Genomic DNA, 15420 nt, shown 5'->3' with positions numbered 1-15420 from the left:
GTCAACTTGTGGGGTGGGGCTTTATATATGATTATCTTCACCAGTCATAGGTTTCTATTTACAAAAGATTTCTGCAGTGTTAAGCAATGTAGAAACACTTTTTAGGTATATTTGAAGCTCTAGTCACTATGAGCTGTCAATATGCAAAAACTATTTTTTCAACTTTTGGTTTTAATTGAATAGCACTTTTCTACAGAAATACAATGGATTATGAATGTTGTTTTATTATGACTGCATAACATCACCCACAATTCCCTCTTAGTCCATGCACTGCTAATGTTGTTAATCCCTCTTAATCCAATCCCAGGCTGGCATCTCAATCCATCACAGTTCACTCAACTGTCCAAGCAGCTGTTTTTTCAAAAGCATCTGATACCATTTCAAATACCATTCTATAGCATTTTCCTAAACTAAAGCCAGGAAAAACAAATCTAAAATCCCATGCCCAATGAATTCAAACACTATGACAAATACTGAAGCTTTTGTACTTCACCTAAAAGCCAAATTGCTTTCAGGCTGGTCTGTCTGCTAGAAAATTCCAAATCAGACAGACAGGACTGTGATTAGCCTTGCGCTGCGAAAAACCTAAACAGATGAGCTCTGATCAATGTCTGAATTAAAACCATTTTATAACAGTTTGGGGTTTCTCACATAATGTTTGAGGTTAGGCCTGGAAACCAATGATTCCTTACTCGGAGAGATTCAGAACTGAACCAAAATAGTCTTTCCTGAATTTACACTGAATCTGAATTGAGGCAGGAAACATGATTTGCTATTTGAATGTAAAAAGCAAAGTTTTAATTAACTGAAAAATAATTTAAATAGAAATAAATAAGTTACTGTAATTTTAATTAGAAATGTCAAGATTTTGTCTAGACTTCAAATGTCAAGACTTTGGTTGATTGGATTTTAATTTGCTATTCTGTAGTGGACAAATGGATGGATTGATAGATTTGTATTCTCAAGTGGATGGATGGATTGATAAAAGGATAAATGGACTCACATTCCTGTTTTCAATGATTGCATAGGTGGATTCACAATTTTAAAGTGGATTGATGGATGGATGGACAGATTTGCAATCAATTCTGCAGCGTGTAAGATTAAACTGCCTATACTTTTGCACTCAAAAATACTTTATTTCCTGTTTATGAAATTTTTATGTGGCAACCAGGACTCTGATCACAGTTTCTCAACACTATTGTGAGAACAAAGTCTCTATTATTTACTGTTATCTATCATGCCAGCATGCCATGCTATCCAAACTGTCGCCATATCTCTGCCACAGATGCTGACGCTGAGCTCTCTCATCCACAATCCTCTCACTGCAGCTCCCAAAGGAATCCAAACTCATTTTAATATGTGCCGTGTATTATCAATAAACCACAGCCAGATTAAATCCCATCAAACGCTGAGCTCACAATGTCACTCTTCTGTTGCTCTTTATTGCATTCAGATGCTTTTGCTACAATTAGGCTGATGATACACGGGCAACGTTTTGAGTCAATGTTGCCGGGCAACTTTTGTTAATGTTGAAATCAATGGGCAACCAAGCTGAGACACAGGGCCCACGACGAATATAAAGTATCCACATAGAAAGTTGTTACCCATTCTCAGTCGAAAAGTGCCCAAAAAAACATTGTTAAAAAAAAAGTTGCCTGGCAAAATTGCTCAAAAAGTTGCCCTTGAGTTCCTGAGGTAACAAAGCCTTGAGATGGTGAGGTCAATGTAGAAGGCATTCATGGAGAGAACAGCTCTGACCTAATAAGCAGTCAAAGACCTTAATTCTCATAATTGACATGTTTATTTAAGGCTGTCATAGCTGTGAAACTAAAACTCAAGTTTTTTTTAAATTAATCAAAAGGTTTTTTTTTACTTTTTATTCATCAAATAATGTCTCATGGTTTCCACAAAAAGGGGATTAGTTCACCCAAAAATTAAAATTCTATTATTAATTCCTCACTCTCAACTCATTCCAAACCTTCGTTAATCTTTGGAACACAAATTAATATTTTTGATGAAATCTGAGAACTCTCTGATCTGAGTTCACCCAATAATCAAAATTATGTCATTAATAACTTACCCTCATGTTGTTCCAAACCCATAAGACATTATGTGGAAGTCGTGGCCTAATGGTTAGAGAGTTGGACTCGCAATCAAAGGGTTGTGAGTTCGAGTCTCGGGCCGGCAGGAATTGTAGGTGGGGGGAGTGCATGTACAGTTCTCTCTCCACCTTCAATACCACGACTTAGGTGCCCTTGAGCAAGGCACCGAAACCCCCAACTGCTCCCCGGGTGCCGCAGCATAAATGGCTGCCCACTGCTCCAGGTGTGTGTTCACAGTGTGTGTCTGTTCACTGCTGTGTGTGTGTGCACTTTGGATGGGTTAAAAGCAGAGCACGAATTCTGAGTATGGGTCACCATACTTGGCCATATGTCACGTCACATTAATCTGCAAATGACTTAGGCTGTTAACTTTTTTTAATGTGGCTGACACTCCCTCTGTGTTAAAACAAACCAATATCCCGGAGTAATTCATGTACTCAACAGTACACTGACTGAACTGCTGTGAAGAGAGAACTGAAGATGAACACCGAGCCGAGCCAGATATCGAACAAAAGATTGACTCATTCAAAATGTTATTGCAGACTGCACTACATGCCTCTACGACGCAAGCTCTCATGAGCGGGGTTGTCAGATATCAAGAGTTCATATCCCCAAATCAGGCCGGAGTGTTTTGCTTATTTTAAGCAATCTAGCAACCAAGCACATGCACTCACTCCTCATTGCGGATGCGCCGTCACAGATGATTTGAAAAACAAACAAGCTGGAGTTCAGCGATCTAAATGAAAGTGTCACTCAGACGGTCTGTGTTCTGTCATGAGATCTCACTATATTGTTTGTGATTTTGATCACTGAATAAATACACTTAATCGCTGTTATTTTAAAGGGCTCTTATGATACGATTTCAATTTTTCCTTTCTCTTTGGAGTGTTACAAGCTAAAGAAGCTTAAAGAAGCTTAAAGTGCATAAAGAAGATCTGTAAAGTTGCAAAGACTAAAGTCTCAAATCCAAAGAGATATTCTTTATAAAAGTTAAGACTCTGCCACGCTCCCCTAAAACAGCTCGTTCAAACATTCCCCCACGTCTACGTCACTATGTGGAAATATTTGCATAATGCCGCCCAAATGTTTACGCGAAGAAAGAAGGCATGGTCTCAGTAACCTCAGTTATGTAAGGGAGATGCTGTGTGTATCTAGGAGACAGCAAAAGCACTTTATTTGGTAAAAAGTAGATGCATTTAGGAATCTTTAAGATTAATTACAACAGAACAGCAACGCATTTTATGGACGACTGTTTCGTGAACCTAGGAGAGGAGGTAGTTGCTAAAATGTCAAGTTTTCATTGAGTAAAACTAGACTAAAATGTTGAGACTTTTAGTCCACTAAAACTTGGCTAAAAATAAATACGATAAGGTTGACTAAATATGATAAAAATTAATAAGGACATTTTAGCCCTGGACTAAGACTAAAATGAAAATATCTGACTAAATTAACACTAGTCAGAAAGCTCTCAGATTTCATCAAAAAGATCTTAATTTGTGTTCCGAAGATGAACGGAGGTCTTATGGGTTTGGAACAACATGAGGGTGAGTAATTTATGACAGAATTTTCATTTTTGGGTGAATTAACCCTTTAAGCGGCATAACTGTTTTCAACATGATAGAAATTTTTGCTTGAAATTCAGCTTTGCCATCACAGGACTATATTACATTTTTGTATTTGTAATCATTTGAATAATATTTCACAATATTACTGTATTTACTGTATTTTAATCAAATAAATGCAAAGTTGGTGAGCATAAAAGACTTCTTGCAAAAAAAGGTATACATATTGGAGAAGACAAATGTCTTTCCGGATCTTGTGATTGAATCACCAAAGATGGATGTTAATACAAGCTGTAAACAGGGCTGAAGGAAAAAAGTGAATTAATAGGAATGACACTAATTTGCTTCCCCATCCTCTCTGGGCTTGATCTGATTTGGAGGTAACTTCTCCCCAGAGTCCTGTTCCACAAAAATAACTCTAATACATCTCTTACCTGCAAGCGACCATCACACACAATAGGAGGATATTTCCGTTAGTCAGAAGGTTTGTTGATTCACTGAATGTCCTGAAAAGAACAAGAGAGCCATCCAGTTCTGCGCATCAATTTACATATTCCTTAAGGAAACTCCAAAATGTAAAAAATAAATAACTAAAAACTGCAGTTAGATTTTGTTTCATATTTTGTATACGTTTTTATATTTTTTATTAAGTACTAAAACGTTTTTATTTTAATACAGAACAGACATTACAGATTGTTCAAGGACTATGTAAACTTATGTGCAGAACTGTACAGATAAAGAAGGAGAACTCTAACTATGATGCTGTAAATCTGCAGTGAGAAAAACCTTGGGTCATGTACTGACTTCGATCTGAAAGCTTCCTCCTCTTATGCTGCTCTGCTCTCAGTATAAATGCATGGAGTCGGGGTGTTGTATATCTCTCAGCCTGACAGCTGATCCGCTGGCCCCTGTGCCAGTTTAATATGTGGGTTCTCTCTGCTGGGACTGCCATGCTTCTGCCCTGCTTTGTGCACACTCTCTCTCATTCCTGCACTGAGAGGAAGAGAGAGGCAGAGTGAAAGATGGAGAGAGAGAAACTAGGCCTCATCCATCATTTCATTAGACAGCAATGTGGCGGCCATGATAAAACTCGCAGCTTCGGTGGTTTGGTTCCAGGGGCTGAGAACCCTTAACAGGTTCAGATGCAGGAAATTACTGCTGCCTTCTCAAGATACAGACTACAAGGACCTACAGGAAAAAAAGAGTCACAGCATGTGTGATGTTTGAGAGCAGATGGAAAGTGTGAGCTATTCTGTGAACTGTGAGCCCATCCCCTAGCGCATTACATTTATAGAATTTTAAATAAGAGGGTTTTAAACTGGGGTCCAGAGACTAGGGGTCTGTAGAAAATGTATTAAACTAAACTTAAATAAAACAATAAATAATAATAACAGCAACAATTAATACATCTAGTTCCTGGCTCAGGATGACAGTTCCTTTACATGTAATCTACTAGCAATCACATTGTGGCAAGTGGAGTGGGGCGGAGCGATGCCGGTGGTGTAAGTCATAATTAGCGACACTCACCGGTCTCGAGTCCCACGGACGAGCTCTGGAAGTATAAAAGGAGGAGTGATGACACTGCAAGACCATAGAGGACCAGGCCTGGATGTTTGTTTTGTTCTTATTTTGTTTTTCTGTGCAGTCGTCCGTGAGAGGCTGCCCCTTTATTTTCTTTTTCTGTTTATTTTTTGGGTTAAAAATGGGCGAAAAATTCGAGTATGCTGCTGCATCATTACATCACTTCTCTAAACAAGCTGTCCCGGCTTATAGGCTGTATCGCATTTGAGGATCCTACAGGTGGCAGATCGTTCAAAGCCTTTTCTCACAGCAGCTAGAATAATTACATTTATTTTGATGGAGGATTGTAATCCAGAAAGAATTATGTTTACGAAATTTACAAAATTAAATTACATTCCGGTTTTAAATGGAATTACACAAGATTTGTATTTTAAAGACAACCAGTTCAAAGAAAGAATAATTTTCTTTTTGGGTTAAAATAATTTTTGAATATGAAATCCGCATAGTATGACAATTAGAGATTAGACCGTACAGAAATTTTAATCTACATGTGAATACACATATTCACGCAATGCTGATGTTAAAGGGGTCATACAGTATGATGATATTTCAATTTTCCTTTCTCTTTGGAGTGTTTTAAGCTCTTGATGCATAAAGAAGATCTGTAAAGTTGCAAAGACTAAAGTCTCGAACACAAAGAAATATTCTTTATTAAAGTTAAGAGTCAACCACACCCTCCAAAAATGGCTCGTTCTAACACACCCACACATGTCTACGTCACGATGTGGGAAGATTTGCATAGAAGATGCTGTCGGTGATAATCGCATACTCAGCAAAAATCGCATACCCTTTAAATTGGTACTTTTTTTGAATAATTACTTTTGGACCATTAAAAAGTATGTTGTATATGGTATGGATGTGTGAGGTATAAATGCAATTCAGAAATGCCTAAAAGTTGTCATTGTCATGTGACCTACTACTGTCAGTTGGTTATCGCTTTACTGCTATTCGCTATCCTCTGGCCACATGGGATAGAGTGTTCACTGGATGCTCACTTCAAAATCAGAAATAGAATTAGAACTATTATTAAGACTTTAGCCTATAGTTACAGTGATGTTTTATCTTCCTTTTGTCCTATTTTTTCACATACCAGGAAAAATACAATATAAAAAAATCAAAAGTGTCTGTAGCACAAACTATGCAGAATGAGTTACCCAGTTAATTCTATCACTCAGGGTTCAAGATTTTAGGAAAAACCCTAACTGCCCTAGTGAAGACAAAATAGCTTTAATATAAGTCCAACTTTCAATATTAACTTCCTTACCGTTCTGTCACATCTAACAGTTTGAGTGAGACTTTACCGGTTGGCAAGCATTACTTCCTCTACACCCCGCTCTTAAAGCTCATTCATTGCTGTCCATCCACTGTAGCCCAGGGCAGAATGACTTCCTCAACAAGAACAAATAACTCGGCCTGTCAACAGCACACTTGTGCCCAAGAGGACTTGGATACTGATGGAAAGAAGCTCTATTAGTGATTATGGGTCTTCTCACTTTAAGGCATCAAGGCATCCAACCATGATGATGAAAAAGACCAACTGGATTTAGCCTGCCATCAAATCATGGTAATAAAAGACCACATTTTAGATGAACACACACACACACAAAAAAATGTCCCTTTTGTTTTCTTCTCTTTTTTCTTTTTTTTTTTTACAACCAAAACACATTGGTTTGATTTAAGCAACCCCTTTTTTACATATCAAACTCATACTAGTGGTTTTAAGATTGTGGCGAGTGGGGCGGGTCGAGAGCTGTGGGAACAGAGCGAGGCCGGTGGAGTGATTGGAAATGAGCGATACCTGCTCGACCCACCGGCCTCGAGTCCCACGGAGGAGATGGAAGGATATAAAACAGGAGCAATGACAGTTAAGGAGGAGAGAGGACCAGGCCTGGATTTTAGTTGTGTTTGGTTTTTGTTTGTGCGCGGCAGTCGTAAGCTGGCAGTAAAATCCCAGTCATGACTGTGCTCTTTGGCCCATGGGGGCTTTGAAACATGGAGATGATGGAAGCAAAGAGAATCACAAAAAATCAACCACAAAACAACAGGGTCTGAAGCAAGAATACAAACACAGAGTCTCTGACTGGAGACTAAGAACATGTCTCAATAATGCAGCACAAAAACATGAGAGGGTATTTTCACAAGATGAACTATGTGGCCACTGGGTTAAGGTTTTGCAGATTTAACTGTGAAAAATGTACTGAAAGAACTAAGATCTGAGAATAGAAACACATATTTGCAGTTCTATCATCAACAACGTTTTATGATTCCTACACATTTTGTTCATCAAGATAATGTTAAAATATGAATATAATTGTAATACATTTTCAAGCCTAAATACAATTGGGAAGCATGGTTGTATTCACTATAGACATTGAAGAGGACTAGTCTCCCCACTTTTAGGCTGGTCTGTGTCAGTGGTCCTATAGCGCTAATCAAAGTCAAAATGATTGAGATGGCCAAGTAGGCACGTTTACGGTTCAAAGAAGCAGAGTGCAAATTTTAGCACAAAGTGTAAATTTTTACATTGGAAGAGAGTGAAATAAGATTAAATAGGTGAAACATTTAATATATGATAATTATTTTATGTAAGAAATGTTAAATCACTGACAGTAATATAGTGATGCAAACTACTCATAATTTTTCTTATATTTTGCCATTTAGAATCGAAAATATGGCATCATTTATGTGTCTCATGTAATTACAAACTGGTTGTGATGAGAAAAGAAATTTTTTTTGTTTTCAACATATATTAGGCATATAAGTGTGAATGTATTTTAATATATTGTCAAATAGTTCAAAATGCCTACTTCCCAATGAGAAAAAAACGAATTGGTCCCATTGTTTAAGACATGGTTACAGACTTGTTTTCAAATGCAAAAAGCTAGAGTTAGAACATAAACAAGACTTTGTTTTGTGACTTAGGACAGCTACAGCTCTATATAATGCATTGTTAGTTATAGTACTTAGTTTACCACCAAACGTTCTATTACCTCTTCAAAACCTGCAGTACGTACCATTAGTTACGAAACTCCAAAAAAATGTTATGCTGTGAGCCTAAACACAAGCCCCATGAGCCTTTGCCTTCTACAGAGAAGGTCACTGGGCATGCTGAGAAACATGAGTGTTTGTCTGTATATGGGAAACATGTGACGGTGGGGGTCTTAAAATAAATAGAATAATCTGCACATCAGTGAGTTGAGGCAGGACTGTGGCGGCATGATGAAAAAGTACTGTATTTATTGCTTGATGGCCGAGTGGGCCGCACAACACTTAACATGAGACCACCCAAACCTGAGAGAGGCAGCCATTCATGCATGACAACAGCCTCTGTCAGCAAATCTGAGTGGAGAAGCAAGAGGAAAAAGATAGTGATAAGCCAGTGCTAATTGCATGATATCTTATGTGATTGAGCCAGTAAAGCATCTCAGAATAACATTTCATATCATGGAAATATATATTTATGGGTGTGGCCCATAATGACTAACTGGCCTATATCTTTTGAACACAATGTTCAAATTTGGCAAAACTTGGTACACATGGACAACAGGAAATTCTGAAGAAACATGACAAATTTCAAGAACTTCTTTATTCCCCCAAGGGTACAGTTTCTAAAATACAAGCCATCTATATCAATGGGAAAGACAAATGAAAGCAGAATTTAATATAACCAGTTTGCAAAGAAATCTGATCATTAATTGATTATTAAATTTTACCTTGCTTATATCCTCATAATATTGAGAACATACAATATTTGCTACCAGCCATGACTGAATATATTGCTGTCTGTCTAATTAAAATTTAGAGACAATATTATTTATCACTCCTAATACATAGAATAATACTTACATAATGGCGAATGTAGGTAACCAAACATCCCAACAGCCATTAACTTCCATATTATTTTCTGGAAGTCAGTGGCTGATGGGATTGTTGGTAACCAACATTCTTCAAAAGATCTTAATTAAGAAAGAAATTAATGCAAGATTGGAAAAGCTTGGGATAGAGTAAATTAAAGAAGTTTCATATTTGTGTGAGCTATCCCTTTAAAGTGTAATGTGTCTGGAATTACATAAGAAACAGAACAAACTGAGACAGACTAAATCCAGAAAAACTGTCACGTCTCCCAGACTCTTCAAGAAACCTACCTGCAAAGCAACAGTACTGTTATAAGTTTTAGGCACTTGTGTAAAAATGTCATAAATATATTTTCTTCATCAACTTACTTCTATTAACTAAATTAAATCAACATTTGGGATGACCATCCTTTGCGTTTAAAGCCGCTTTTGCCCTGTGCACATGCACATTGTTTTTCAGGTAGCTTTGCAGGTAGGTTTCTTGAAGCATCTTGGAGACATTGCCACAGTTCTTCTTGATTTATTCTGTCTCCGTTTGTTCTGTTTCTTCATGTGATTCCAGACAGACTGATGATGATGATGAGATCAGATCTCTGTGTGGAGCACTGGTTGCTGTCAGACTCCTTGTGCTAACAAAAATCACAAAAATGAATGTTTGGACATGTAAACTGATATTTCCTACTGACACACTACAGCAAAATACAATTTTTTACCTGTTGAAAATACTAGTGTTTTAATCATTTTGGCCGCCACTGTACATGAGACATTGGTGCTTGAACCCCAATAATTGCCACATACAGCTTTAACAGATCTTCATCATCAAATCATTTTCTGTTAATTAACATTTAATATGCAGAGACAATTAGGTGAGCAATGTCAATAACGTACACATGAAGCATGAGCTTTGCTAGGTTTTTTAGTGGGGCTATAGCATTTATCTCCATAAACTGTAACCAAATACGCGATTGCCTCAGAGTCTGTCCTCTTAAATTTCATTTGAAAACAGCGGCAGACCTGTCTCCTTCCCGTCTTTCAGCGCACTCTACAATCTGCAGACCGCAGCAGAGCAGCGCGAGCAGACTCAAACACAAACAGAGGACACAAGGTGTGTGTTTATCAACAGATTGTTAGAATATCTGTGCAGTTCTTTGTCATAAATACAGCTTACAAAAGGTAACAAGGGAGCAGTCGGTTTCTCATCTACTGTAAAGTTTTCGCTCCGTTCACCGCTCATCACACCACAGCTGTTTCCTCCAGCGACAATCGAGCCCTTAACACATATGAACACATACTTTAATTACACTAATTTAAATAAACTTAATCTAATTATACATACTTTATACATACACTGCTGTGCAAAAGTCTTTGTCTTAGGCAGTCTGTTGTCAGACTGCTTGAGCATTCAACAACCTCACTAGATTATTATTAAAATTAATGGCAAAATGAATGTTTGGAAATGTAAACTGATATTTCCTACTGACATACTAAAGCAAAAGATCTACCGTTTTAAAATTATCGAAATGGCACCGGTATCGAATAAAACCCAATCGATACCCAACCCTACTGTACCTCATATATATCCAAAATGATCAGTGTTGAATGAAATCAAATTGGTAATACAATAGAACCGCAGTCTTGTGAACGAGAATCAGTTCGAATCATGACATTTGTGTCAAAACCCAGCCCTAATAATTACTACTATTTTTCCTAAAAAGGCTTTTAGGAGGCTCCCAATCCTGCCTTTGGTCCAAACAAACAATGTTGCTCCAAACTCACACCATTGGTTAATTCAGAAGTCAACCAAACACCCAAATATATTACTCAGAAACATGATCAAACCCTGCCTTCACCTCCAAAACAACAAAGATGGCAGTGCTAACAATGCTCATAAATAAATTATTCGTCAGTCAGAGCTGTGTAGTGTGTACACTCAGTTATGTACTAAAGCATTTAGCAGAAGCCATACACACATCACTGCCAAACGTAGCTCCCAAATCCATTCCTTTCTCTCCTTCTGTAATGCCTTGAGTATGGACAGAACATCTTTATCCTCCGCCCTTCAAATTCTTCTACAAATCCAAGAAATGCAATTTATTAATATCTACTTTCAAATGCTAATTTTTGATACATAAATCATAAGACACAAGGTTGCTTGTGCTTCAGAGAAAACACAGAGAGAGAGAGAGAGAGAGAGAGAGAGGGAGAGGGAGAGATTTAGGGTATTAATGGAACTAGGAAGAGGAAGACTACTCTGTTCTGTATTATCTGAAATGGAAAAAGTCTCTTGAAAACAGGGCAACACAGATGCTAAACTACATTACTATGGACTTTATATATGTTCTTCTGGGACATCTGATAAAAAATAATGTACTAATTAAAATTTTATACCATGAAGAGGATTGCGTAAGATGTATTTTTAGAGGAAGGGTAGAGATATAGCTTAATTAAAAAAAAATTGAAGTCAATGGAAAGTCTTTGCAAAGCATTCAAAACATTATATAATTTGTATATAAGAAATAAAACCCATGAGCTTATTTTAAAATCTCTTTTTACATAAATCTGATCACAGTTGGTGACCTTGCTGAGATCTATGTTAAACATCTCCATTTACTGCTCAGCATTTATCTTTTAGCTGTGTATGAGCATCAGCTGAGATATTAGAGATCTCAATTGTGATCTTTTCTTTCTATGGGTTGTTTACTGACAACACAACTTTTGCCTTACACTCCTTAATTCCTTAAACTCTTGAATTCCTTTCATTCTTTGATTGCTTGAAGAGCCTTAAACATCCATGGAATCTTTCCATTTTACAAAATGTTCATTATAGTGGAAGTAGCTTCTTTAGATTATGAAAATGTTCTTCACACACACACACACACACACAAAAAGTTTGTTCAGAAATGTTTACTAAAAGATTCTTTGGCGAACCAAAAATGGTTCTTCTATGACATGCAAAGACCCATTTTTGGAACATTTATTTTAAAGATACTGTCCTAAGAAATTTGATCCTTATTGGAAATCATGAATAGAATACAACAGGTCTAAACACCTCCTTACTATATTTAATAAAAAATTATATTTATAAAGAATAAATATTATATATATATATATATATCAATTTAGCGAATGGGTGTCCTCTTTTCTTTCTGACATATTTCAGAACTTTCTGTTCAATTAACAAAATTAACACTGTACAGAGCTACAGTTTTAGTTATACACACATAAATCTACATTTTGTGAGGAGCTGTCAATATGAGCCCATTTTGCACATCCATCACAATAAATCAACATTTATGCAAAACAATCTGTTTCAATAGTACAGGTGTTTAGAAAGAGCTCATGTGTTTTTGTTGCCAGGAAAAAATTATATCCTAGGGGCCTTTTCCTCCAGGTGACCTTTAGCCTTATCATCTCTATCATGGAAAACTGTAAATGTGAGGGGCCAAATCTTACTAAATGCTACATATTTTAAGGTCAAACTGATTTGACGATTGATGACATTGGACGGTCAAATACAAGTGAAGCACTTTGTTAAAAAGGCTTTTGTTAAATTTGTTTGTTGCGATATCCTGACAGTGTGACAAAGCCGGATTTCCAAATCAAAAACAATTCCCCAAGGACAAATCAGCACTGAATTTACAAACATTAGTGAGGACAGTCCGATAAAGCCTGCAAAACACTCAGTGTTTGACTAACCCCTTCAGAAATCTCGAGCCTTATTTGACACAGTCCCCTTAGCTCAGATCACGGACTTTTTCATGTGACCCAGTTTTAAGACACACCAGATATTTTTTTACCTTTACAAAGTTGTAAACTGCAAAAGGACATTTCAACAGGTTATGTAACTATGTTTTCATTTTTACCAGTACGACTCATCAGCATTTACTGGGATGGTCCAATTTCAACTCTTGTTTTATGAGCTTTGAATTATTGAAAATGCTTGGTGCACTTTGCTGCTAAGAATAGACCTATGTCAAATGAGCAAAACTACTATGCCCTGCACTGAGATAAGCAATGCTCTTCTTTCCCATCATAAACAAAGAATGTGCCAAGAGCCATCTATGCCATATGATATATATATTACTTTCTCAATACATTTTTTTTTCAAAACAAGTATATAAAGCAATATCAAGCTGATTATTCAAAAGGAAAATCTTTCAAAAGGAAACTTCTTCACACTATGGTTTTGTCTTTGTTAAAACAGTAATTACATGTCCAAGAATAAAGATCTGAATATAGACTTGACCAACCAATCAAGAGGTATAATCTAATTTGGCTTGATGATGTGGATTCTTGATATTGTGTGTGAATGTATGATGACAATTGTTTCACTTTTTTGAGACTGCCTTCAAGAGGATGGTTGGATAAGCCTTGGAGTTGCTAACAAAAGCATCAAATAACTTCCAGTGTATAAAGATTAATTTAGTTTCTGATGTAGATTTTCAAATACGGACAGGTTAAAGTTACTCTTGTCATGTAAAAAAAAAAAAAGGAAAAAGAAGAGAAAAGAAAAGAAAAGAAACACAAAACCCTCTTAGAGAAACTCGACTCTAAAATGCTGGCATGATGCTAAAGTAATTTTCATCGATTGAATACCAATGGGGAAAATATCAAGATTGTTTAGTTTAAAAATGCAATGTTGCATTGCATTGATGTTAACACTTTTTATGAGTTTACTATATAAAGGAAATGTCAGAATTGAGACCATGATCAAAATCTTACATTTCAACTTTTCAAAAGTAAGACAGAACCTGTAATAACTATAAATAAATAAATAAACTTTCTGTTTCAATCTATTTTCAATCTATTCTAGAAATATTTAACCAAAACAATGTTCTTTAGAATCAAAGCCCAGGACAGAAAAGTTCCCCTATGTGGCTGGTGTAGGAGCCATCCTGTAATAATTCTGCAGGTCTGGCTACGTTTTATTCTAAAGTTGCGGTATCCTCAATTTTTATATCTAATACATTCAAACGTTTATGTGTTAATGCACGTTTACCATATATCCACTTCCAGCCTACCTGCCAAGAGCTTGAAGGAATCTCTTGAAATTTGCCCAGCCCGCCAAAGGTGTAACATCTGTACATATGATCCAGAGACTCGGAGCAGTGCCACAGAAGCCCGAAACTCACGGAGTCCTTGTTTTTCAGATGCTCCTTCACTATCCAAGCGGGTGAGATGAAACTAAAACTGCAAATCGCGACCAGGGCGGAGGACAGAAGCACCCAAAAACACCCGACACAGCTGAACATCCTCACAGCAGCGTGGGGCAGCGAGACCGGAGACAGATCGATTCCCAGCCCTTAACAATTGCGATCAAACAGCGAGTGCATCTGGAGCGCGCTCACTCACTGGGTGACATTCGACGAGCACCAAATAATCACAGGAACACATGAGTTACCGATGCGCTGAGAGTGTGCGGACACACGGATGCCCCAGTGAACCACGGAGCATACACACGCCTAACTTTTCAATTAAACGTAATTCCAGCTCGATCCAGTTCAATAGAGAGGATACTCCAGTTAATTCATCAGAGAGGAAAGCAGCTGGAGGACAAAAGACCACCGTCACACCCAGAGCTCAAGCTCTCAGAACTGCCTCCAGCAGGTGCTCACTATGTAGTAAGATCTGAATCCGCTCTGTTTGCGTTACTCACAGCCCGCATGCATCCTCATCATCATCATCTTCCTCAGCTCTGACACGCAGCTCGCGCGCTGCAGGAGTGAGAGCTCAAACTTACTGCGCCGCGCCGCACGCCTGCCTCAGTCACACGGACGTGGGCGTCACCGCCACTGCCAAGGTGTTCAAACGAGTCTTTGATTCATGAAAATTTGTTTTTCTTTTTTTTCAAAACCTCAATCGTGTAATAAACTCATACCATCATTATAGTTTTCATGCCCTGCGTTTCGTTTCGTACCCTTGCCTAACCTCATCAACATACACCGATAAAAGCACATTACATATAGGATGAATAAGTATAATTCAGCAACCCAAACAATTAAATGCGGTATTATTTATAGTTGTTGTTTTTTTCGTTTTAGCATTCTGAAATATTTGTTTAAAAAGTGTGAAAGTGTAGCGTGTCTTACAGTGCCCACTGCTGGTGACTTTTCACTTGTGTATGAGAATGGAAACAAATATTGAGCTTCACATAGTTAAAGCATCCTGGAAATTTCTATAATATATATATATATATATATATTTCTAGTTATGCTCAATATATTTCACTAAGTAGAAACCACCTAAAGGGAGACAGTGATGAAAAAAATACTGAGAGGGAAGGAAAAGTTATATTTCAATCATTGTATAATATATTATTTG

At 37.2% G+C, this 15420-nt stretch overlaps 1 protein-coding gene across 1 annotated transcript in view; it reads right to left on the bottom strand.

Annotated features, from left to right (window-relative positions):
• LOC132140905 (LHFPL tetraspan subfamily member 7 protein-like) overlaps positions 1-14934 on the bottom strand; it is a 155214-nt gene extending 140280 nt beyond the window's left edge. The window contains exon 1 of the mRNA XM_059549963.1: positions 14121-14934. Within this exon, the coding sequence (XP_059405946.1) occupies positions 14121-14351 (231 nt within the window). The 5' untranslated portion in view covers positions 14352-14934. The remainder of the gene's footprint in view (positions 1-14120) is intronic.
• Positions 14935-15420: the final 486 nt, after the last annotated feature.

This window comes from Carassius carassius, chromosome 5, assembly GCF_963082965.1.
Source record: "Carassius carassius chromosome 5, fCarCar2.1, whole genome shotgun sequence".
NCBI lineage: Eukaryota > Metazoa > Chordata > Actinopteri > Cypriniformes > Cyprinidae > Carassius > Carassius carassius.
Note: the sequence above shows the minus strand (reverse complement) of the source record. Positions and strands in the feature narration are given on the sequence as shown.